At 40.6% G+C, this 26,486-nt stretch overlaps 1 protein-coding gene across 1 annotated transcript; it reads left to right on the plus strand.

The window, feature by feature from the left end:
• The first annotated feature begins 9,929 nt into the window (after positions 1–9,929).
• cyb5r4 (cytochrome b5 reductase 4) lies at positions 9,930–23,862 on the plus strand. Its single transcript, XM_076737721.1, has 16 exons — positions 9,930–10,107; positions 10,846–10,970; positions 11,326–11,479; positions 12,120–12,220; positions 13,657–13,729; positions 15,268–15,349; positions 15,532–15,589; positions 15,957–16,050; positions 16,258–16,290; positions 16,375–16,497; positions 16,742–16,882; positions 18,048–18,194; positions 19,558–19,708; positions 20,881–20,967; positions 22,036–22,197; positions 23,337–23,862. Exons 1-16 carry the CDS (start codon positions 9,999–10,001, stop codon positions 23,389–23,391), a joined length of 1,695 nt encoding a protein of 564 aa, XP_076593836.1. The 5' UTR covers positions 9,930–9,998; the 3' UTR covers positions 23,392–23,862.
• Positions 23,863–26,486: the final 2,624 nt, after the last annotated feature.

Raw genomic sequence — 26,486 nt, forward strand, 5'->3', positions numbered from 1 at the left:
AATTGATGAAGCTGATGAGGAAAAACACTAAATAGATTCTCTTTGTACTGTTTTCAATTGACTGATGTCAAAAAGGATTAGGAATTTATGACATTCTGAGACGTGCTTTCTTCCAGCTTTAGTTTTAGATATAATGACTGCTAATGGTATGTAAAGGTATGTTTTCTAGTGTTCTCGTCAGACTGGCCACAAAAGAAAAATGTCAACATTTGTCACGCGTCAGATGCCGAAAAACAACATGTTTTTTAAGTTCTTTAATATGGAAGAAATAGATGGATAGAGTCAACCAAGTGTGTGACTTGGACGTGTTGAACCATTATTCATTTTCCTGTCCAACAGTCAACATGGTTTCTTTTAATTGTGATCTTTCTCTAACCTTAACCAAATGTTTTTAGCTGCTGAAACCCATCCAAACCTTGAGGACTGTGGTGGCTAATCAGGATCAGATCAGGAAATTGTCATATGTATAATTTTTGTCATGGCCATTTATTATTATTATTTTTTTTTTTGAATGTCCTGACAACACACTCCTGATGATGAAAGTGTCAGCTCAGTCTTTTGGGATGTCAATGGCAAACAATCGATTTTGTCATTTAGACTTGTTGTGTACCACAAAGGTCTAAGGTCTTTATGGTCAGATTTTTATTACATGTTTTGCTCAAAACATCCTCATACCTACGAAACTGAATAGGTTGAATGCAAGGGACTCCCAGAATGAACTATATACAGTATATTAGGCACCAAAAGTACTTGGTTAGGTTTATGAAAAGATCCTGGTTAAAAATAAGCACGTGATGTAACTAAAGTACAGTGCACAAGTGCTGACTTAAGGTTTCACATGGGACACAAGCAGTGGTCTCCTTTGAGGAAGTCTTACGTTTGTTTGATCCATCAACCCACCCCACCATCCTCCATACGTGGGCTTTCTTGCTCTTTATACTACAGAAAGTGAGCCGGAATAACCTGTTTGCTCAGTTGACCTACGTGACCGTTTTTCTGGAGAGGATGGGTTGATTTGGTTTTGTGCCATCTGAGGGAATCAACTGAGGAAAATGTTGACAGCCTTTGCTATGATGTTTTTGCTCCACACTTCCCTTGGATCACTTATCATGCTAACCTCCACATAAAAGCAGATGTGTAAATTGAATGCGTGGGCTGGAAGAGTTTTACCCTGAAAGAGCCACTGGATGTTACGACCTGCACATTCACAAGGTGTCTTGCAACAGCTATAGGCAACAAGGTCAGTCACACAGAGAAACAAAACAGAATATGAGCATACAGGGCAATTGATTTCAGGAAGTACAATTGCATGAGAACAACCACATCTCTTGCAGTTTTGGATAAGGGAGAATGTGAGAACCAAGCAGATAGGAATGCATAGAACGTGGGTGTTTTAAGTGAAATAAACTTAATTATGGCGTAAAACACAGCCAGAGGCAGCCGAGAACAATGTAGAACCATACGACAGGGTAGACAGTGTGACTTAAACACTATCAGCTGTGCTCACACTGTCAGCTTATTCAACCACTGTTTACACCCCAAATCTGGCCTCTCTGTCTCTAAGTCATTATCAGTCTCTCTTTACCCCTCTTTATCTCCCTCTGTGATAGTGAGTGTGTGGGAGAGTACATATTTACCTTTGAAAGGTGGGAAATTTCACCATCACTTGTTGGTAAACATGGGCCTCGCTGTTATCAGAGTCAAACAGAATTTATTACTCACAGAAACTGCACTATGAGGCATCCGTAACAAAAGGGAAAGAAATAATGTGCTACATCTGGAGAAAAAGTTGGGAATTACTCAGAATCTAGGCGAGCTATTCTCAGCACAGTTACAACTCCAACTCCTCTATGATGACAGTAATTTAGCAACACTTAATATGTCCCTTTATGCCTTCAGATCACTATGAGGCCATTGTTAGTTTATGATGGTTACAGCATAATACAATAAACACATGCAAAAGGTCATACAATGTGTTAGGTTGGATGCATGGAGTTAAGTAAACAGAACTTTCTCTAATGGCCTCATAATGATATAAGAGAAACGTGTGTTGTAATTGTTATTCTAAAGCTTCCAGAGCATGTAGTTTACATCCCGTGTAAGAGTGGTAGAAAACGTGGAACAACTGTTTATCGTGACATTAAGACATGTCAAAGTAAAGTATGCATCTTCGCAGCATTTCAGAGTGAACTTCTCCTTGTTGCAGCGGCTCATGGTTCTGAAATGCCATCATTCCAAACCTGAGGAAAATATATCGCTGTGCCTCAGGTGTTTTATGTTTTGTTGCAGTTTTTTGAAGCATCAGTGGAGAATAATTTTGATTTGGTGTGACCAGGGATCAGCTTATATCTCTGAAATGGATTTGTAAGACATCAGGGTCAGTTTAAATTCTGTTGGAGGCCAGTGGGTTTGATTAAACCTTTTTTCGGGTGCAAAAATCACACAACTCGGTCTTATTGAAAAGTCTTTCTTTCTGTATTACTCAGTCTTTACAAATAAAAGGTCTTTTGGGGGCAGCAGTACAAGAAGTAAACACCTTATATAAGATAGATAAGATAAGATAAGATAATACTTTATTAATGCCCCCCATATGGGAAATTTGGGTGTTACAGGCAGCAGCAGTAGCATCAAAAAGTTTAACAAGACATAAAAAGGAACAAAATACAAAACAGATAATAAAAATAAAAAAACTCTGTATATATACATTCTATACAGGGGAGTACAGTGTTGTAATATGTAACAGTATATAAAACATTATGTCTAATGATTTATTTTTTTTTAATTGTACAGGGAATAAAGAATTGCACATGGGTTTATACTTCAAGTGCAGTTCTAGAAGTGTATAGTGAATATGATGAACTTGTTAGCAAACAGTTGCCTATTTAGACATCCAGCAGACACAGCAACACTAGCATACATTTGGAGCGGTGTTTATCCCCACCTGATGAATTTCTCTCCAGTTTAGCTCTGTTTTGGTCTCCACCAACTGAGGGAAATATTTGGCTCTTTAGCTGCTAAATGCTTCACTGTGTTCACCAGCTAGTTGTTAACTGTGGCTGTCTGCTGTTTGGTGCTGATCAGGTTGTGCACAGTGGGTTTATCAGGGCTGAACACAGTTGTCTGCTGCTGGAGAAGAGGTCGATGAGAGTGATGAGACAGAACTAAAACAGTTAAGCAGTGGGCTGTATGACCAAAACCATGAGCTGAAAGACAATTCTCCAGATTTGATGGAGCTCTGTCTCAGCAAAGTTACAGAGATAGATCCATTAATCTGTTGTTTTTTTTTTTTGCTTTTTTTTTTTTATTTTAAACTTCCTCTTATTTTTCAGTTTTGATCATGTAAGAGACACAACAATGCAGATTTTTCATTATTACATTGAACAACATCTAGTTGGCTGTGGTTAAATACATGCATTTCTGTGTCCATTTATGTATTCTGTGTTACTTTTTTAATAAAAGACTAGACAGAAGTGGGCTTCCAAAATCTGTCTATGGCCATCAAAAGGCTTGAGCTTGCCCTTCAGCTTAATGTCAGCATATGATATCATTAAACAAGTAGGTTGATCAGTGCTGGGAAAATTATAAAGAAAAGCTCTCATCATCCACGTTAAAACTTTTCTTTTTCCTGAAACCTCCACCGAGTAAAGTTGTTAAATGTGAAAGTGGACTCTGCCAAAAGTAGACCTTTACCTGTCCAATGAAGATTAGACTGTCTGGCCTGACCTCCCAGGGCTGCATGTGATATCATTAGCACCCAATCAGCAGTAATTAATAAACCCTGTTCTACTTTATTAGGACTGTCAGCAACAAGGCACGAAGCAATTAGTACGAGCATGCTACTTCCATTAATTATCACAAAGTGCTGAACATTTAAGAAGCTATCAAAGGTCGGACTCATTATGGAGGACAGTATTTAGTGTCAACTGCATTGTCTTCTGCTCATTGTCATTGTCAAGACGAATGAATACTAATCTTAATCTATTTATAAGGAGGCTGGACCTCAAAGGGCACCTGTGGTCAAACTGCAAGTGCAACTGTAAGCAGGATCCAAGCACAGTTTTGACATATGCATGCATGCATGGATTAAAGAGCTTTTTTTTTATTATTATTATTTATTTTTATTTCATCTACTGCACCTGAAGAACTATATCGATCTATCTATCTATCTATCTATAGATATAGATATTTATCTTGTTTTGCTCCTTTTGGTTTGTCTTATTGTACTGCATTGTAACATTCTTCAAGTTAAACATTGCTTGTTGTATTTCTTCCTCTTTCTTCCTTCCTTTTTTTTTCCTCTGTGTGGCCTGTTTTGAGAAGTGCCGTACAAATAAATTCATTATTAATAGAATTTTTAAGCTCTTGCAAGTAGAAGAGCTACAGTCAAACACTTTCACCTCTGGATATTTTTACAGTTTCAGCCACCGCTAAGCTTCTCACCCTGAGGACATTCTTGAAACTGAAGCCTGCTTTGACAGGCAGGCTGTGCCCTGCTACAGGTCTAATGGGCTGTCAGTTAGTTTTGTCCTGCTGAGAGTTTCTCTACAGGGTCGATCATATAGCCCTCACACAGACAGTACCATTCCTGCTCTTCCTCCCCTCCCTGCTGACCCACCATGGTGAATGGGAAATTGCCACGGCAGTTGTGTTGTACGGTCTCAGGAGACATATGCAGACAAATTCTTGGCCTTTAGATGCTATTTGACTGATGAAGCAAGAGACACACAACATTCCGTGTTTTTTTAAACTACAAGACAGGATTGGTATTTACATATTCACAAATGGACAAAGCAGCACTTAGCAAGATTAGCTTAATGTCATTAAAGGGTCACTGCAAAACATTCTCATTTTTTTTGTCGGATAATTACATAACACATTCAGCAAATGATGGCCAAATAAAATTGGACAATGAATGAAAAACTCAAAATGAGTTGTCTGAGTGATTTATTGCTTGCTGACCTGCTTTGAACATGGATCTGAATTAGACACAGCCAATCGGGCTGAGCTGAATCACCTCAAACCTTTGAGGCAGAATGGATTGGTTCAATGTTGAGTGAGCCCCTGAGCTGGGGTCAGAGGTGAAGGGTCAGTAGGACAGCCAGTAAAAGCTGGGAAGCAGTGCTTCTTCCAAGACCTTTACATATTGTTCAGGAGTCCTCTGAAATTACCCTGAAAGGAAGTCTCTGATCAGATATTTAAAGCTGTTCTAATGAATATTATTGTATGAACAGTGGATTAAATGACTATGTGTAACGTGAAAATTGTGATGAACCCACAGATAATTATCAATCAGCTACACAGTTCCCTCAGCTCTACAGCTCACTGGACAGAGCAACAGACAGCTGATTTTAGTCAAAAAGTCATATAAACCCATTTTAAGCTACCTGTCCTGCACCAAACAGCAGAGAGATTATCTTAGTAACCGTTACCAAATGTAACAGCCACAGAGTACCCCAAAAAATCATGAAAAAAATATGCAGTGCATTACGTCAGATAATATTTCATAAACATCAAATGAGATTGGACTAGACACACAGTCACACCAAACTGTATCAGAGTTCATTGCAAATCATCATCTTTTTGCTTAATCTTAATTCTTGATTTGATTAAGTGTTCTTCTAGGACTGATGTGACACAGTATTAAATTCTTCAAACTCAAATCTTCATGTCTACATATTGATATTTAGGGCATTTTTTTCAACCCATCACTTCGGTTGTAAGCCAACAGTATCTCCATCCTGATGTATCCAAGAATTGGTACCTCATTCCAAACCTACCATCAATAGCTGTAATGGTAGTATGAAACCAGGATGGCATATATGTAGATGACAAAATATCTGTCTTTATTCAGGAATCAGTGAGATTTTGACAAGAAAGATGAACATTTGTGCACACAAACCATAACAACTGATGTGTTTGGCAATTATTAAGAGTGATGGAGTGACACAAAAGGTGTGCAGAGCATCAAAGAAAATGGTTGCCAAAGCCATTTGTTGATCAAAATGCCTCATGTGTTGCCATGGAAACTCCTTGTGCTGTGGCATCACGCACTGTCTGGTCAACTGACCCAGTGAAGGAAACACAGGCTGGTACACCACACATACAACCATATGGCAGCGCACATGCATTGACAACCAGTGTGCCGCTGGGAAATAACTGCCAGCAACCACAATAAACAGTCCACTGGGTGAGAATGTTTATGAGAAGGCACTGGCAATAAGACTTGAACACATAGAGGAAGAAACAGATGGACATTAACGTTTAATGGATTGCTTTTGCTAAGAACCAAGTGTTTCTCGTGTTGCCTGTCTTCACAGCCACAATGGAAAGTCCTGGCACAGATGGAGAGTCCTGCAGGAAGTCAAAGGAAGCCATTGTTAATTTACTAGGATACCATACAAAATGATATGTTCAACATGCTTTTAATTGGAAATTAAAGTCAGGACAAACCTAAACTCAATCTTTTGTATATACTAACGCAGCTTTAATCCAGGTATACAATGTACTGTATATACCTGCATACAAAAATCCAATGACAGCACTGGCCTCTAATACTACAACATTTGTAGTAATTTGTTGTTGAAATGAATGTGAAAGCTGAGCCTAGATGAGCTACCTCTTATCTACTCAACACTATACAGTAGATAGAGATGGATGTGGTCAAAGATTTAGGAGAAATTAGTCTCATCCCTGCATCTGAGGCAATCAGATGAGAAGTAAACATGGTGGCATCACCAGCCTGTCATCTGCAGAAACACGCCCTTATGCATTGTCTGTGCAAGTAGGTTATTATGACCCCTATTTACCTTTATTGTTAAACTGCATCTTCTAGTGGTCATACTAACTATGATGGGAGCCAAGTAGGAAGTCCAGTGATGTAGTATAAAAGGCAAGAAAGTCTGCACGAAGGTGTGGTGGGTGGAAAGGTCAAACAGACAGAGGACTTTCAACCAGGAAACTGCTTGTGTCTGTGTGAAACCAAAAATCAGCTTGTCTTATTTCAACTTGCATAACACGCTTAAGTTACCTAACGTATATAACACTTATGTTTTTAACCAAAACCATGATTTTTTCTAAACCTACCCAAGTAGTTTTGGTGCCTAAACCTGAGCAAACTGCAACCCTTTCACATCACTAACCATCTGATGATGAAGGTCCAGTATGCCTGTCACTGATACTGCAAACTTTCACATATGCTGCTTTCAGAACGGTCAAATATGTCATTTTGGGAATCACCGGCAATGGACCTTTTCAGTCGTTTAGGTATGAGAACGTGTCATATCAGAGTTATGCCATGGATAGTGCCAACTCCAGTGCTGTTATAACATAATTCCTCCATTTAGCCATTTATTCATGTATTTTATTTTGGTCTCTCTTCTGCCTTTCCTCTATCAGTTATACTCACACACTTTTTAAAAAAGGGAAATCACTGCCTGATTTTTTTAAACTTGTTTTCAGAAATTATGAGTTCAGGATTCAATAAACTAGGATGAAGACCTTTTACAATGTAGCACAACCTGCAACACACATCTTCTACACATCCTATCTGTCCCCTTTTTATTGCTCAAGAGGGATAGAGTGGAGGGAAAATAAGCCATTCTGTAGTGTATATCTGGTGAATAGGGTAAACTAGTGTGTCTTGTATGAAGAGAGGGCATGCAAGAGGAAACAAGAATGAAAGGGCTTTTATCACCACCTCATGACTGCTTAAGTGCAATGCTTCATTCAAGATAATGATGACAGTTCATAGTGGAAACAGGCTTTTCAGGCAAACACAAATCTAAATAATAGTTCCAAACTTGTATAGATTCACACTTAACACTGTATCCTCTAATTTCCACTCTGTGTCTTGTGATCCCTGCTTGTCCCAAATGAACACCCCACCCCCAACCCCAGTCCCAGCAGTCTGGTGGCCCCACAGGACAGGCCGGTGGTCCTTGGCCAGTGTTTGTGAAAGGGCCCCAAGCTGCCCCTCACCATGGCAAATGAGGCGCGTGACTCATCAGACCAAACATGGGATTAGCTGGTAATGATCTGGCAAATGGTTTTGAAATAATAATTATGTGTCCCTGTGCTGAATCTACAGGGGGAGAGGAAAAGATGTGTTGAGTAACAAAAAACAGAGAGAAAAAGAGGCAGAATACAAGAGGAAGCAGGCAGTGGCATGAGGAGGATAGTGGTAGAATGCAGCACTGTAGGCACTAACAAACATGATGCTTTTAGATTTATTAGTCCCTTCACTGAAGAGGCATTTAGCTCCCATGCACCTACCTTAAAATATAACTGTCTATGTGTGTATTGTAACTGGACACAACCCAGAGCTCGCTCATCTGTGCTCATATATCACCATGTTACCAAAGACAACAAAACATGGATCAAAACCAACTAAACTGAGAGAAATGTTACGCGCGGCATTGGATCAGTATTGTTGATCTTTGCTGCCATCTGCAGGGAGCTGCACAGACAAACATGTGGCAAAGCACGCTGTTGTTAGACGTAATCCTGTTTGATCCACACAGAGTTCTCGTTGATTGTAGCAGCAATTTCAGTACAGCAGAAAACAAGCAGACTGTTGGTACAAAAAAAGTTACAATAACCAAAAAAAAAAAAAAACTGTGAAATTATGAAGACTGAAAAAATGAAGCAAAAGCAGGAGTGAAGTGATGATGTGAACGATGACAATTCCTGGTGCACTGATAAATTCCTACTGGATAAAATGTGATCCTATGAAATCCTGTAAAACCACACATCTAAATAAACTCATGAAGTCATACATTTTTCCCAGTTTCTGATTAAAAAAATATATATTTTATTTATCATCTAACAGAAATTACTGCTGACAGTTTAAATAAATGAACATAAAACAGTGTGTTGAAATTCAAATATCTGATGTTGCTCTGCTGTCTAGAAAAGGTAATTTTACTCAGAATGAATAAATGAATGAAACTCTCCACCATGGTTTACCAGAACCTCTTTGAGTTCAACTGAAAGGCCATGACAGGCGCTGAACCCGCAGTCTCTCTCACCTGCCGATACCTGCTGGCTGATTTAAGAGTTCCCTGCTTGCACAGACTTTAAAAGGCCTTCCTCGTCAGCTTGACGGTTCTGGTGTCCACCTGTGGGTTCTCTGGTACTGCCAGCCTTCTGGTCTTAACTCCAAGCAGCTGCCTCAGGAATAGTTAACATGGTACAATCAAATCCAATGCCTCCAGCCCTTCCAAGACCTCAGGAAAGACACCTCGTGATGTGGGAGTTCAATGACCCCGTTGTGTCCCACAGGAGCTATGGAGTTCATAGCTCACATGGCAGCCTCTCCAAGACTGGCTGCAACTACTGCTGCCATAGAGCAATCACAAGAAATCAAATAAGCTCTCTCTACCATAATTAATGTTGACTTTTGTTTTTTTGTTTGAATGTTTGCATTGTTTTGTCCAAGCAAAGCAATGAGACAGCAGAGACTTCCATTTCTGTCTGTGACATTATGCATGAACCTTTCTCACTGCAGGAATATCACAGTTGTCATTAATGACTTGTAATCTGTTTAGGTGAGCCACTTGCAGGGCTCAGGGCCTGTCATGACTTACTGGGACACTAAATGAAACAGAGCCATCATTAATGTTTTATTCCCACCTGTACTTTTCCTACAATGAACTCAAAATATCTGATGAATGTTAGTCAGTAGTCTGTAGCCATATGAACTCTAGGTGATGCTATCTGTTCATTTTGGCTTTCCCACAAGAAGGGTATAGACTGAACTTTCCCTGAAGCCTGGGCTCAGTCAGATAGATATTCATGCCTCCGGACAAAGCTCCTTTCTGCCAAGTCCTCATGAAGTGCACATGGACCTTTATTTTGAAGTCAGAACTCTTGTTCTGGAATCCTCTTAGCAGATTAGCCTTTCAAAAGCAAACCCAGTTGCTCTGATGGAAGTCAGAAGTACACTGTGCTACAACTGTAAATGAAAACATCAGAGCTGTGTGTGATACTATGTTTTCACAATGTCGGATAAAGATTCACAAGACGATGACAGCGATGACAGTGAGAGTGTATCAAGCGGAGGACGAAGTGGTTCATCTTTCACCACTTTTCTCAACAATTTAATATCAGGTGGGTTATCGGCATTTTTCATGTCAGTTTGATTTGAAAGCACAGGTGTAATGAATACTATTAACAATGGCTTTCAAAAGCATGTCAACCATGCGAGCCAGCATGTACAATCGTCCCCTAGCGCAGAAACTGTGGCACACCTGAACGCTATCCTTGTTATTAATTATACGTGCTTCTCCTGGTGTGTTATGTCAGAATATCTGCGGGATAACAACACACCACGTTCCTAGAGCAACTCACATTACTTTAATCGTTTCTTTATGCTTTTACAAATACTGACATTATTGGCAATATATAAAACGAACAGCAGAGGGAAACGGAGTATGGTCGCAACTCGGTGACGTCATTTGTTGACGACGTTGTCAAAGTGTGCGACAATTATTGTAGTTTTTACATGGTAGCGTAACAACATAGGCTGTGGTTAGCTCGTAATTCACCACTAAATCGTGAGAATCCAATCAGTTTGCTTTATAATTATTTGATTAGCAGGTACAAACTTTGAACAGAATTTAATGTGACGTTATATAGTTGTCAGTTAGGTAGGTAGGAGGTAGTCAGCACACAGCGTTAATGTCTCGTTAGCCTAGCTTAGCCGTACCTGAGCAGCATTGCCGTACACAGCTTAACAGAGATGTGTCTCAACGAGGAAGGAACTTGTTCCAGTTACGCCTAGCAGCCAGTGTGACTACAAGACTGTTGCTCATATGTTATTGTGGTAAACTGCTGTTGGTGAAGTAGGTTTTCTTCGAAACTGGGGCTGCCTCCGAAGCGTTCACAACATGTTGAACGTTCCGACCCAGTCGTTCCCGGCACCGAGTTCCCAGCAGCGGGTCGCTCCGTCCGGCCAGTCCGGGAGGAACAAGGTAACACTAGCAAGGACAGATACCACTCTGTTTTCCTCTCTGTACAGAGTACACCCAACTTTTCTTAAAAACTGGTGCTTTATAGCTGTTCTAGAGAGACAGAAGCACACAACTACCCAATGATAATAGTGAGGTTCCTGTCTAGTTAAACCCGTTACAGCCCGTCTACATTTCGGTATACACATAACTTAATCAACGTTATAGTGTGTGTTCATTCTAAATAATAGCACCATTAATAACTGGTGTGTTTGCAGTAGTCTGTAGCCACAGGGACTCTAGATAACACTTCTGTTTGGTGATAACACCCCTTCACACAGGAAGGGATTAAGAACTGTTACATGACTCTCCTCATTAGGTGGCCTTGAAGCCCGGGCACAGTCTGATGGACTGGATTCGGTTCTCCAAGAGTGGAAAAGATCTGACCGGGCTCAGAGGGCGTCTGATTGAAGTCACCCAGGCAGAGCTGCAGAAACACAACACAAGAGATGACTGCTGGACCTGCATACGAGGTGAGCCTGTGTGCTGGTCTGCTGTGGCACAGAAGCAGATCAATAACCTGCACTGGAGCTGCAGTATTTAGCCAGTTGGGGAGTAGTTGATGTCAGCTTGATGGTACTTGATCCCACTTTGTCTTGAATATAGACACTAGACCAAAGTAAACCCCTCACAGACTTAAATTCACATCCCCTGTGTGTGAGAAGTGAGTGAATGCAGGTACAAGAGATCAAAACGCATTTGGAGGAAAGGTGCAGCACTTTCAGAAATCAAAATTTACCATGAGGTTAATGCATTTGCAGTAATGCTCTTATGTGGTCCACCAGTTTGCTGAGAAAACCCAGTGTGTGTGAGGTCTTAACAGTGTACCAACTGCTTACTCTGAAACACGTACAGTAGTGTTTTGTCTGTATGATGGCCTGTTTACTGGCACTGTCAAAATAAGTTAAATGGAAATGAAACACCCTTAGTTGACAGTTATGTGGGGTTTCTGCTCTGATAAATAATCATTTGATTGCCACAGACTCCCTCTTCAGATTGTAAATAGTCTTAATTCCATCATCTGATATTAGTGTCTGTGCTGGTATCACTCTTTGTTAGCAGAGGACAATGGAACATGATGTACATGAAGCTCTTTTTTTCCTCTTTTTTCAGGTATGGTTTACAATGTGACCCCCTACATGGACTACCACCCCGGTGGAGAAGAGGAGCTGATGAAGGCAGCTGGGATAGATGGCACTGACTTGTTTGACCAGGTATGGAAGGTGATGGAGGAATTAAAGCTCCTTTCTTTTCATATTGCTTTTTAAAGCTGAGGTAGGCCTGTCACTGGTATTAAATGTTTGTCTGATTGCAATTATTTAAGCTGACTGTGTTCCTTTTGCATAATTGTCAGAATTATTTCCATTCACATGTATAAAAACAGCTGGATAAAACTTGTAATGCCATCATCTTATTGCACCCCTTTCTTCTGCTATGACATCTGAGTGAGAATTAGCATGCCTGGAATCTATTCTTTGTTTGGATCCTCATTAGCTTCCACAAAGTGGTCTCTAGTCTACTTATGGTCAATACAAAAGAAGAACAACAAAAAGACAATGATAGAGGTTGCATAGTGTCAACAAAAAAACAAAGAACAGAAATATGAGAAAGCAAGAGAACCGACTTTACTCATGAAGCTGCATGAAACAGTAGCATCTGCAATTAGTCTGTGGACCTGGTACTTCCAGGTGAGCAGTGCTCCGCTGATGTGTCATATACCCATGACCTGTAAAGCTGATGATGCACTAAAACAAAGTCGAGTCTTCTGCAAACAAGTGATTTCTGAAAATTCAGTCCGCCCGGCCAGTGAAGAGCATGACTGACTGTGGTAAGGGGTGACAAGAATATGGTCTGTTTTCTCCATAGTACATTGTTTATTTTGATTGTTGGTACCTTGTCAGTAATTTAGTTGTATGGTTCAGTAACAGGCTTTGTATATTTAAGCTGTTATTTACTGTATGTCATATCTTCCCTATGCAACATTTGCCTACAAAGCCCAAGAGGCAAACAGAAATGTTCCAATGTTTAATACATTCATTACTGAAGATGGTGCTTCTTCTTCATTAGGTGTATGTGTGTTATTCAACTATCATACCATATTATTGGAATAAAATGAATAGAAAAGGACAATTCAATCATTAATTGTAATTATTTGTATGACAGTTCATGATCATAACAGCTCAATCTAAAGGTACAAATGGAAAAAGGTGCAGTGTTGCATTTTTATGTATTAATAACAATAAAATGACTTTTTCTCATGGATGCATTGAGACAGTAGACAGTTGATAGTTTTGGTACAGCTTGGCGCTTTTCCAGCAGGGGGTCAGCCGCAGCACCCCTACTCCCCGCGACCCTGACAGGAATTAGTTTGCATTTGTGAAATGTGTTGTTTGGCAGAGGGTGACTGCTTCCTCTTTGTAGCTCATTGGAGCTAAACTAAAGGCTGTGTGCCCAAACATTGAATGCAACATGCCCTGAAAAAGCTCAGCCAGAGTGAGAACAAGCCCCAGGACCTTGGGAGGACTGGTGCTTGTTGTGTTCTGGCTGCTTTGTGCAAGGTTTGATATTGTTCTGTAAGCTCTTTAATGTGGCCCTAGGTGACTTGGGTATATATGTGTTACTATGGTGACACGTGTGTGTTTGTATGCAGGTACATCGCTGGGTGAACTATGAGTCCATGTTAAAAGAGTGCCTGGTGGGCAGGATGGCCACAGCTATTAAAGGTACACACACAGAACCTGGTGTTTCTCCATCAGTGTGCCCACATGCTGTCTCACTTCTGCAGCCTTACCTCAGCGTTTAACCAGACTGTCATGTACTTTTGCAGTCTTTGATATTCAGTAGCACACAGCACAGAGGCCTGAGAACTGTACTTCACCTGAGGTGCAGTAGTGGCAGCTCAGTGTGCCATTCCCAGTCTGCAATCACTGTAGGTTCTCTGTCCTTAACAAAATACACATATGTGCATGACCTGTGTTTGTCAAGTGTCATTTATGAAGATTCACATACTCACTCTGAGCAGCAGAAGGACGACTTCCAGGAGAGAGTGGAATGTCACTTTCAGCTGCAAAATACAAATGATGATGACATTTTCCTGACTGTTGCAGTGGAAAGTATTAGACAAAGGAAGCGTTGAAATGCAATAAATAGTACCACTTACCATATATATACTGCATGTGTAGCCAAGTCATAGAGGTAACTAATTTACCTATGTATGCAAAAATATGATGTCAGCATTGATAGTAGAGGCAGATCAGTGAACTGTGTGTCTAGATCATGTTCCTTTAAATAGACAAAGGGATCCTTATCAAAAATTAATTTATAACAAACAAAACATAAACAAGAGAAAAAACATCAGCTGATATGTTGACACAGGAGTCTTTAAACTGTCACCACTGGCATTAGCTGCAAACTGCCCATATCAGCTGGGCTGAAGTTAATATCAATCTTTTCTGCAAACTCACAGGCCATTTGTATCAGAGGCTGTTAGTAAAGCCACTTGTGTGACTTGAAAATAAATGTACGCACAAAAATGGCTGGATTTGGTGGATCTAAATCATCATTGTGGCTCAGTTGCAGTCAGTCCTAGAGTGATTTCATTATCATATATCATATTGTCATCAAGCATTCCCAAAACATCTCTTCTCCCACAGGATGCTTCTGCATGCACATCATCTCCTGACAGCTTCAGCTCACCTGAAGCTCTCCTGACTTTCAGTAGAGATATGAGGAGTTTCATCGGTGACCCATGTTGATAAACGCTTTTACTTTACTTACATACTTAACTAATATCGGCAAGTTGATTTCCTACTTCCTGATGTTTGATAAATATGGGCCCTGATGCTGCTTTGAGAACCTTTAAAACACAAAAATGTGAAAATGAATAAAAAAAGGGCAAAGTCCCAAACAGCAGCTCCAAGCTGACTTATGTCTTTGATGTCAGAGTTTCTTAGAAACACTTAAAGACAATGAAAGGAGAGATTTCAAAATTTGATATCCGAAGAAGGAGAACAACTTTGACGTGAAACAGACACAACAGTTGTATGAGCACATGATTGCTTATCTCAAGCAAAGTCTCTGCAGCTGGATTTTGATGTAGTATTAAAAAGAGCAGAAACTAATGGCTTCTTCCAAATCTACCTGAAGAATAAAGGCCTCAGCAGTGGTTGCCTTTAATGTACAGCCTTTGTGATTTGAACCTGATTCTGAACTCACATCTTTATTGTAGTGATGTTTTTTTCCTCTCTGTTTCTGTCCTCAGCTGTCGTCCCTCCTCCACCACCAACTGGCCTCGCACCACCTACCTCTGCAGCTCCTCCCCCACTCAAAGACTCTCGGCCTCGGTATGAAAGACAGCACATATAGAAACAGATACGATACAGGCATGTCAAGATTGAAGAAATTTCTATATAATCAATGACGTTATAACTGCTGACTGCGTGTGTGTGTGTGTGTGTGTGTGTGTTTGTGTGTGTGTGTGTGTGTGTGTGTGTGTGTGTGTGTGTGTTTGTGTGTGTGTGTGTAGGTACGACTGGTTCCAAACTGATGCGACTGTTCATCTGGTCATTTATGCTAAAAGGAAGGTAATCACTCACCGATCACACACACATCCATTGTTGTGTTTGGAGAGTTTTTCCTCCATGACAGACCAAGCACAGCAGAAGAACCCAGGACTCACTCTTCACACTGCTGCACCCTCTATCTGCTGCTTCAGTCACACCTTTTGTCTGAACATGTGAGGGTTGGGATGGTTGATGGGATGGTGGCTGGGCTCATTTTGTCTGTCTGTTCTATTCATCAAACATCATTTTGGTCAGAATTACTGTTAAAAGCTTTAGAATGTGCGCCAGCTACTCAACTAGTCTATTTTAATCAAAGTTTGAAGGCCAGAGAGGTGCCTGCATCAGTGGTTGGAGGTGACTGATTTTTGCATGTTATTTTTTCTGTCAGATCCCCAGCACAGGCTGTACCACTGCTGACCTCCAGGCGGGTGTTCTTCGACTAGAAGTGCTGCTGGGAAAAATGTCCTACATGATACATTTACGTGAGTAGAGATTTGGCTCTCTTTATTTTATTTTGCTGCAGAAACAGAAGAGACACTGAGGTATTCCCTCTTTCTCCTGTGAAGCCGTTGTAATGTCTGCTTTGATTAGTCCAACAAAACACTTGCTGGCTTCCTTGTTGGTGCCAAGATTACTTATTGTTCTTGTTATTTGGTTGTAAAATCAGTGTCGCTTTCATGCTCTTTCAGGTCTAGCTGATGAAGTAGAAGCAAACGTTGCTGGTATGATAAGATCTTTGTTCAATTGAAAAAGAAAATCTTTGTTATTGTCCTGCTCTTATTCTGAAACTGTCATGTCTTCAACAGTCCACACTGCCTTCTCAGTGGGAAAGATCCAGATCAGCATACGTAAACAGGCTAAAGGAAAATGGACAAGTCTTGGTCAACCGCTGGAATTTCACAATACATTTGTACTGAAAAAAGACAGAGGTGAGATCCCAGATCAAAGAATCCACTCCACTGCCTTCCACATATTGGTAGCCTGTTATTTGAATGTTAATAACATACCTTGTATCATACCAATCAGTCACTTAATAATGTCTAGATTTCCAATGAATACATGCACATCATATGTTGCCATCCCATTAAAGTTTGCAGGATCACCAATAAGTACCAGATAATAACCAGTGATTCTACATCAACAATCTCTTTTTTTTTTCTTTTTTTTTTACAGCTCTCTACTATCGGGATTGTGCGTTGGTGTCTAAGACCAAGGTGAACCATAACACCCATGTGTTCAGATTGCAACTTCCACGTGGGACTGTCATGCATGTGCCTGTTGGAAAACATGTCTACCTCAAAGCCCTCATTCAAGGTAAGCACCAAGCAGAAGGACAGCTAGACTGTACTGAATCCAGTGAGTGCTGTCCTTTATGTTCAAGCAAAAACAGATGTTTTGAAGCATTCTTCACTAACCCATTCAGAAAAACTTGTGCATACTTGAAATAAGGAAAACACTGATCCTTCTACATTCAGCGGTGAAGGTGCAGTACACATGATTCCAGCACGCCCGGCTTCAGTATGACATACTGAGTCAGTAGAAAATGGCCATTGTTAGGCTACCTACTGAGCATGCTTGCACATCATCCACTGCCACTAAGTACATTAGATCTTATGGCTGCTTCAAGGTCCATCTGTTGATACCTAATTTCCCCATCTCTCTGGTTTAGATCTGCCTTCACGTCTTTGTCATTTAGCGAATCAGGCCATCACAGAATATGTAACTATTATGCTTTATGAAGCATATGAGCTTGACCGTTCCTGGCCACTGTGAGCCAACCTTTGACCACAACATCAAGTTGGGCTCTAAATTTCAACTGTTTTTACAAAAACATCCATGCACTATTGCATTGTGGTAGCATACGATTGTATGTTCTCTTTAATTATCTCAGTTTTGGAGTGGGACAGAATTCTCATGTAGAGACAATGTGGTTCATATTTGTCTAAGCTGAAATTGAATTTAAATATGTTCAGTTGAAATCAAACAGAAAAAAATATATTTAATACAGTCAAATGAATATTAATTAAATATATACTCCACTTCCACACTTAGTCTTCGACAGAAGTGGTCGGATTCTGAAATGTTCTTTGATCCAGACGACACTTTGATACTAATTAGTTCAACCATTCGTGTCAATCAGCAGCTTTTCATGCAATGATAAACATGATGGCTTTAACACAAAAATGATGAATTCCTGATTTCTGCTATCATGTTTGTTATATTATGATGTTCATTAGGTGACACTGAATGGTGTAAAGCAAGTCTTTATGTGGAGAGCATTGTGGATGGAGGTGTATTCCTCCATACATAAACATGATATACCATATTACTACAGATGCAGAGAGGAGCTCTTCACTGAGGCTCCCTCAGAGAATTATTAATGTAGTGACAGTGGAGGTCTGAAGGAAGAGAACTGATTTAGGATACTTGATATGATTGTAAGAAATTTGACGTCATTATTGGTTTTGTTCATATCCAGACACTGAGGTAGTGAGGCCATACACTGCAGTAGACCAGAAGCTGGCAGCAGCCTCCCAACACTCCTCACAGGAGTCAGACCTCTACCTCATGATCAAGGTTTACCCTGACGGGGTGCTCACACAACATCTCAACAGCCTGCACGTCGGTAAGTCACGAGCAAGAAATGGGCGAGAGGGACGGAGGGTCATCTGTTTGTGAATGAAAGCGCAGATTAGCATTATGCCTTCATCATCATCATCCTCATGCCCACACAATCTGTGTATAATTACTGTGGTTAGCTTAGTAAGGCAGCATTATGCAGTTATGAACCTTTTTTTTTTTTTGAGCTGAACTCTGAAGCTCAGTTGATAATTAGATGATGTCTGATATTACCAGGGTCTGAAATTCAGTATTTTTTTGCTGCATAGAAATATTTAATAAAGTATGAGATTAAAACCCATTTAGTGTGGACCAGATAAACTCCATCAGAGAAGAAACTCTTACTCATTCCAGCCTAAACTGTATGACTCAGAGGAAATGAATAAGAGATGGAATGACGTAAGACAGATAAACTTAATAAAGCCTTTAAAGAAATATTAAATGTACAGTGTGATAAGGCGACTGACTCCCTGAGGTGGATGTAGCTGAAGGTTAACTGTTTTATAAAAACACTGCAGTTGCTCGCCTGCTTTAAAAATGATTTGGCTGTTTATCACAGAACTCTCCCCTATCCCTATCCATCCTATGTTGGCTCTGTTTTTCTTACAAGGAACCTCGTTTCAAATGATCTTTTGTAGTCACATGTTGATTTTAATGGACTGGTCAGTACAGCTTCCTCCATGCTTTTGTGGCGCCCTCAGTTTTTGTTTGCTGTCAATGATATTTCTGTAGAATAAAGATAAATTCAAAGTTTCCCCTTATCGTATCTGCACATGTTTTGGCTTGTCTGCCCTCAGCGACCTCTAATTCAGGTGAATGTGGAAATGTGGAATGTAGGTGAAATTATGGAGGAGTCATGAATAGTGAATGAGGTAAGGCGGGGAGTGTTAATTATTTGACAAGTAGAACTAAAGTATTAGGTTCCCTGTTGACTCTCAGTTACCAGTCTGACAGAATTTCTGATAATCACACTGATCTGCTCTGCTTAACCTCTTTCAGAACCCAGTGTTCTATGAGATCTAATGACTTGTATTTGCCAGTACTAATCTCCTGCTGTACCGTGACATGCTCTCCACCAGGAGCTGTTGTGGGTTTGTTTTAGGAGTTAAACGTTATGTGGTTATGATGTCATTTCTTACTGCATGTACTCTACCTGACATACAATGAGTGGCCCCCAGTAAATTAGTAACTGATTATCATGACAGAATGTTGCCTATCCAGACATGTGTGCAGTCCCTTCTGTTCGACGCCCTTGAACTTTATGTGATGTTTTTTCTCTACTCCAGATGTTTTATTCTGACAGCCTTATGTGATCCATTGTATTAATTATATTTTTGCTCACTTATCTGTTTTTACTTTTTACTCCATAGGTGACCATATAGCCATTAGTGGTCCAGAGGGTAACTTCAGTCTCCGCCCCCTTCGCGATGTTACACACCTTTACCTTTTAGCAGCAGGCACAGGGTTCACGCCCATGGCTCGCCTCATCCGGCTGGCCCTACAGGACTTTGACACCATCAGGTGGGAACTCTTTTAACACTCAAATCAGGAGGCAGAACACTTTGTTGCCTGGAGGCCTGACTCTGCTCTGCAGAGTTCTTTTTTTAATTCATCTCATCCTTATATTTTATTATGTCTCTTTTGTGACTTCATGATGTAGTTATTGTGTTTTATTCTGTTTCATCACAGTATATCCCCTCTATCCTTACACACTTAAGCCCCTTTCACACAGGTACCCCTAACAGTGCAGCCTTGTCATCCATAGCAGTTATCTAACAGTCTCTCCCAAAATTTCAATTTTCATTCCAACTGTGTGGATGGAATAAAATAAATATCCAGCGAAACTCTTTACAAGCAACATGTTGGCTCATAGGACTGAAACAAGAGTAGCTCTTCCTGTCATTCAATGCTTATTTGCTGTCCAACATTATGGTACATGCAGTATAATTCACTCTCTCATAACATTAAATAATGAAACTGGTACAAGTATGTGTCAGTGGGAAGGGGGGGCCGGTATGCCTCCCACTCATGATAGTCATTAATTAAGGCTACAATGGCAAAATAAGTTTTAAAATCCAGAAGTGATGTAGCCTGCAGGAGCAAAGAAAACACTCCTCATCAATCACAGATGCTTTTCTCTAACTCACTGCTTTCTGTCTGTCTCTCTCTCTCTGTCTTCTTTTCTGTTCTTGTCTTGTCTCCTGTGTCTTATTTCCCTCCTGCATGGATAATTTACACATACTTATCCGAGTTTATCTTGTTAGTCGCTTGTCGTCTCCGTTGAACGTGTCACACTTAAGATATTGTCGATTAAAAGAGAGGCAGAACACTTCATTAGCACATCCCTAATCTAAATGCTTATTATTATGATCAAGTTTTAGTATTATTACTCTGGTTTTAAATGAGAGATTTTACCACTGCAAGTGTTGTAGAACTGTGAGATGGAATGTTTTTGTTGTAAAACAGTGACATGTAAAGATGTCAAATAACATTTAATGACAGCTGTACCTACAACACATTAATGGAGCCCAAAGTGTCTGTTCTGTATCCAGCACTTATTCTTGTTTTGGAAAAAAGATTCCTTGTCTTCATCATCAGCCTTTCCCATCCACAACACAGAAAACAGTCATAATATGTTCCATTGTGTGTGTGTGTGTGTGTGTGTGTGTGTGTGTGTGTGTGTGTGTCCTCAGACAAACCAAGCTGCTCTTTTTTAACCGACAAGAGGAGGACATACTGTGGCGCTGTGAACTGGACGAACTGGCTGCTGATAATGAGAGGTACGAAGCTGTGTGTTTGTGCTTAAGGCCTTACGCTGTTTGTCCCTGTCACAGCCCGGCCTGCAGATGTTTTTTTTGTAAATTGAACAAAACACATTGTGGAGTGTGTAAGGTAAGTGCATGTGAGGAAAGCTCTGTGTGGACTGAGGGATTCGCAGAGGTAGAGCTCACAGGCAGAGATGTGCAGAGGTGAGAGAGGATGAGTTGTCAGCAGTCCATCCTTTAAGCATGTTGGAATTGTACGTGGCCGTCTATAAACATCTTTCTAATTGTTCTGTATGGGGCTTTAGCTGATTCTGGGTCTTTTCTGAGGCCCTTTGTGATCGCCTGCAGCAAATGCAGCATCATATAAGATGGTCAGATTTCGCAGCTGCAGTCACATCCCCTGGACTCCATATGCTGGTGGTGGCTCCCTGAACATCGCGGAGGACTGAATGACAGATTTTTGGGGATTTATAGTACATCAGAATACATCTGAATAGGCAATGTTGAAGGACATTAAGCTAAACAGTGTGTTACATGATGTCGGAATCAGCTACAATACTGGTGAAAATTTAATATTTTACTTTGAAGAGATGGATCACGTGAAGTTTGGAGCAAACTTTGGGTAGCCCTGCCCCCAACAGTCTGTGATTAAACAAAGACTTCTCGTGTGTCACGTTTAAGTGACTCACTTTAGCTTTCTGTCAACTGTGCCTCTCATTCTCTGCTGGTTTTGTAATGTCTGCTGAGTTTTGACATGTACCCAGACTGTCTTTTTTTATGCTCATGTTCTTAATAATAACCAAATCCGCAACTGACTGTAGACCAGAATTTGTACACACACAGAATTGACAATATGTAGCTTTATGTAGCTTTTTCAAATTTAAGAGAGGACATGAGATGTGTGCAAAGCCGTAAAATGTGACACTGAAGGGACACGAGTTGTAGTGTGAATGCACACTGTGATTTAGGCTTGACACATTTGTAATGAGGCAGTCAAATGCTGCTGATTTTCAGCTACACGTAGACCTCAGCATCTCCGCACATCTTCAGTGTGTGTATGTGTGTGTTGTGTTTGTGTGTCAGGTTTCAGGTGGAGTACGTCCTCTCTGAGCCCTGTGACAGCTGGACCGGCAGGAAGGGTCGGGTGGATGAGTCCATGCTCAAGGATTTCCTCGATAGACCAGATGGGTCCAAATGCTATGTGTGTGTGTGTGGCCCCACTGCCTTTACAGAGCTGACAATAGGGTGTGTAATATAACATTTAATATATAACCATCACCTCACTGTCTTAGTGTTCTGACAAAATACTGCATCTTAAAGGATATTTCCATTTACTACTGTTCAGGTCATAGCTTTGGCACCACCTTCTATCAGTTATGATAACTCTGCACGCACCAGATTTGGGAACATAGTGACATTACCACAACAAAGTCAGACAGGATAAGAAACACGAGTGAGATTACAACAGACAGGTGATCAGATAGCTTTATTTGGGGGCAAACGCAAAAGTGAGCAGGTCTGAAATGTTGCTAGTAATCCCTCATTGCACAGGAGAACCATGTGACTTGCGGTACGGTCAATCAAACCAGGAAGAAAACTACATACCGCCTTCCAAGATGGCCCCCATTCAATCCTATGGAAGTAGCTTACAGGGTACACACCATGAATATGATTGGAGTTGGATTCAGGATCACCAAACTGGCAACCCCGTTGTACTGCAATGAAAACAATCCCCATTTAGACCATCATTAATGAAGAGATGTTTGTGAAGAACTCTTAAAATATAAAACAAAATGTTTGTACATTTTTTATTAATCCTTGTATTTTTCAAAATGTAATATTTGTTAAAAGTTTTCCAGAACGCCTGATATCATCCCAAGGTGTAAGGGCAGAGCCGGGGGAGAAACACTAATGTGCACAAGCAGAGGGCTTCACAGCACAGAAGGACACCATGTCCTTCTGTGTTCAGGAAGCAGCTTTCATTCGGGTGATTGGGCAGAGTCTGCTATCCAGCTCTCATGATAAACCCACAGAACAGAAAAAGTCTGCACAAATCCCAAATGGAAAAATACCACTCAAATTGTGGTAAACCTCAAAAAAAAAAAAAAAAAAATAGAAAGTTCGCCTCTCTTTTTAATCCCATGTTGTCATGAGTTAGTTCATCTTATCATTCCCACATGAGAATTATGAGCCATGATGTGATTGTATAAGTAGTTATAGATTCATGTTCATAGGAGATGAGCCTCTATTTGAAGCACTGGACCTCAGTGCAGTGACACTCCACGCTCACCTCGAATGGATCAGCTTTGTCTTGTTCTCTGTCACTTTCTTTGTGCTCAGTGGTTTCTAGCCTTCAGCTTCTTTTCTGTTTGTCCATCTTCCAGGTTGTTGAAGCAGCAGGGCTTCAGTGATGAGGGGCTCCATGCCTTCCAAGGCTGATGAGCTCTGCCTCAACCCAGCTCCACTCTGCAAAGACTGTGTGCCTGTCAGTGAGAGAGACTGTCAATTTTCATTTCTGTGTTTGTGAGAAATGAAGGGAACATTGTATTTCTATGCACCAAGGACCTGATGATGCTTAGAGCAGACAACACTCTCCAGGCTATGATGGGCTGTAAAAGAAAGTGCAGTGCAGCATGATTCATGTAATGTTGAACAGTTTGGTCAGTGTCTGGAACAAAGTTAATAGAGTTCATGAAAACAAGGATGTAAAAATTGTGAAGGGGAGTAAAATATATTGAGACAGAGGTTGAACATGATGTAAAATGATAAGGTATATGCAATCTAAAAAGAAGTCACCTGAGCTTTGTAGTGTGTTGCAGAGGATCTTCTGCAGACAATCTTCCAGTTACATGAATGCAGTTGCAGGAGAGTTCAAACCATTGCAGTGAAATAAAAGGCATTATAGTGAAATCTGTGGAGCTTCGTCTCCCAATCGCTAAGACTGGGGTCATTTTCATTATTATTTGTAATTAGACTATTGACTCATAAAGTTGGACTTTATAGAAGTTGATTTTTAAAGATAACCTACATACAGGCTAAACCCTGCTTTTGCTGCCTTATAGTCATTGAAATCAGTCACATTGCTGCAACAGAAAGGAAACACTGTGACGTAACACTGTTCTACAGTGTGGTGCTACACTGTTCTTCAGCACATAAGATGCTCTTTATGCATAGACATCATCCCCAACTTAATAACAAATGAACACCTGAGCTCCTCCTGGCCTGTTTCACAAGAGCCTAGCAAAATGTTGCATTGATACTGAGATGCACCTTACAGTGCACAGGGATACACCATCAGTGATGTCACCTGTGGTCAAATGATGCTTCTGGCAGCTGCTCATGGTTATACTCAAAGGCTCCTGTGGATGCCGGTGCCTCACTCTTTCCCAGTGCATTGGTGTTAGACAGATGTATCAAAGCATGTCCCACACAGCCTGGATCATGAACTTGATGTGCTGGGGTTGTCAGACCAAATGTCAGAACAAGAAAACTCCCTTTCCTGCACGTTCTGCCATCCAGTCCATGCTCTTTGCTGCCACATACTAACGTACAACCCCAATTCCAAAAACGCTGGGATGCTGTATCAAACATAGACAGACTTTTTCAATTTGTGTAATGTTTTAGCTAATTTATTTTTGTAAATACATGTTTATTCTGAATTTGATATAGCACCATGTTTCCAACAAGTTGGGACAGGAGCAACTAAAGACTGGGAAGGATGTGGAATGCTCCAGAAACACCTGTTTGGAACAATCCACAGGTAATCAGGTTGATTGGTAACAGGTGATGGTATTATGATTGGGTATGAAAGGGGCATCTTTAAAAGGCTCAGTCATTCACAAGCAAGGATGGAGAGAGGTTCACCACTTTGTGAACACATGATTGGATAAAGGAGATTTATACATGGGCTCAGGAACACTTCTTAAAGCTGTTATCAGTCAACATAGCCCATTTGCAAATGGTTGCATTCTTGTTTTTACAAAGTATCCCACTTTTTTAGAATTGGTGTTGTACCATCCTGATGGTGCCAGCACCTCCTCCTTGACCTCCTTCTGTCCCTGCCCTGGGCCTTGTAGCAAGTGGTAGGGAAGCTGCCTATTGTTGCCATCACCAATCAGAGGCCTGTACCTCAGCTGAGAGTCAGTGACTTTCATTGCCTGTTGTATTCTCCACTTCTTCCCAGTTCATCCATCCAGATCACCACCAAGAAAGGTTTGGGTTAGAAGAGATTGGGCTGCTTAACACAGCCTCTGTTTGTGGCAGAAATACAGATTGGTATCATAAACCTTGACAGTCCTGCCCCCACTGTTCTGTGTGGTCAGAAGTGCTTCACTTGGTTTGAACCCATAGATGTCCGTGCAAGTGTGTAGTTACTCTTAAAGTGTTCACCCTTGAGATCCTAAGTGCTGTGATGTGTTTCTGCACTTTGCAGAAATGTGTATAACTTTATTCTCTTGATGAAGACTGAAGTCCGTATTGACTAAAAGGTCACTCCATCACTGTAAACGAATGAGAAAAACAAGGCATTCACAAACTATGTGGAATGAGTGGAAAGCTTTCTCACAGCACAACATTAATTTGAAGATCAGGTCTTTCAAATGGATCTTTTCAACAGTGTTCCCCCAGAATTACTGTAGCAAATACAAACAGGCATGAAGACATTGTGCAAACGTCTGTCTAGCTTTGGAGCCCATTAGTTTAACACCTGTGCTTGCAATGATGACATACCATTATGTTTTTAAAGGGATGGTTTGTTTGAGGTTTTTAATTTTCTTAATGAACCAGATGAAAATTGTGCTCTCTGCTTGAATTTCTAAAGGTGGGATTCTTCTGTGTTCTGGTGTGGCTCAGTTGTTACTTTTATACCAAACAAATCACACAAGGATTTCACCTGGTAAACACCCACCGGACACTGCATGTAGACATAAAGAGTAGTCAAACAGATATTCCCTCATATGAAAATGTTGCACAAAGGTTCTTGAACCTGTTTTTGGTGCTTTGCCCAAACACAAATCCAGTTTCTGCCAGAGATGCTGAATCACACACAAAGTAAACCCAACATCAGGTCCAGCATTTGCTCTCAGGTTCCATCCAGTTTATTGACGCCACGTTTGTCCAGTCCTGTGCCATGAACAGACCAAACAAGACCGCAGCTCCTTTCACTGATCAACACAGTTGAAAGGACCAGTGTGTAGGATCTAGTGGTGAGGTTGCAGACTGTAACCAACTGAATACCCTTTGTCTCACCTCTACCTTTCCAAGGGTGTAGGAAAATGTATGATGACCATAAAACTCATGAAAAACCTGAAAGACTCTCTAGAGCCAGAGTTTTGTTTGTCTGTTCTGGGCTACTGTAGAATCATGGTGGAAACCATGGAAGATGGACCGCTGCCTCAATAGGTATAAAAACTCATTCTGAGAAGAATGAAAACACAATTATTAATTTCAGGTCATCATACACGAATGAATACATAACTATGAGTTTTATGTTGCATTTTTGCCAATAAATCCCCCGAAATCTTCCACACTGGACC

This window comes from Chaetodon auriga, chromosome 8, assembly GCF_051107435.1.
Source record: "Chaetodon auriga isolate fChaAug3 chromosome 8, fChaAug3.hap1, whole genome shotgun sequence".
NCBI lineage: Eukaryota > Metazoa > Chordata > Actinopteri > Chaetodontiformes > Chaetodontidae > Chaetodon > Chaetodon auriga.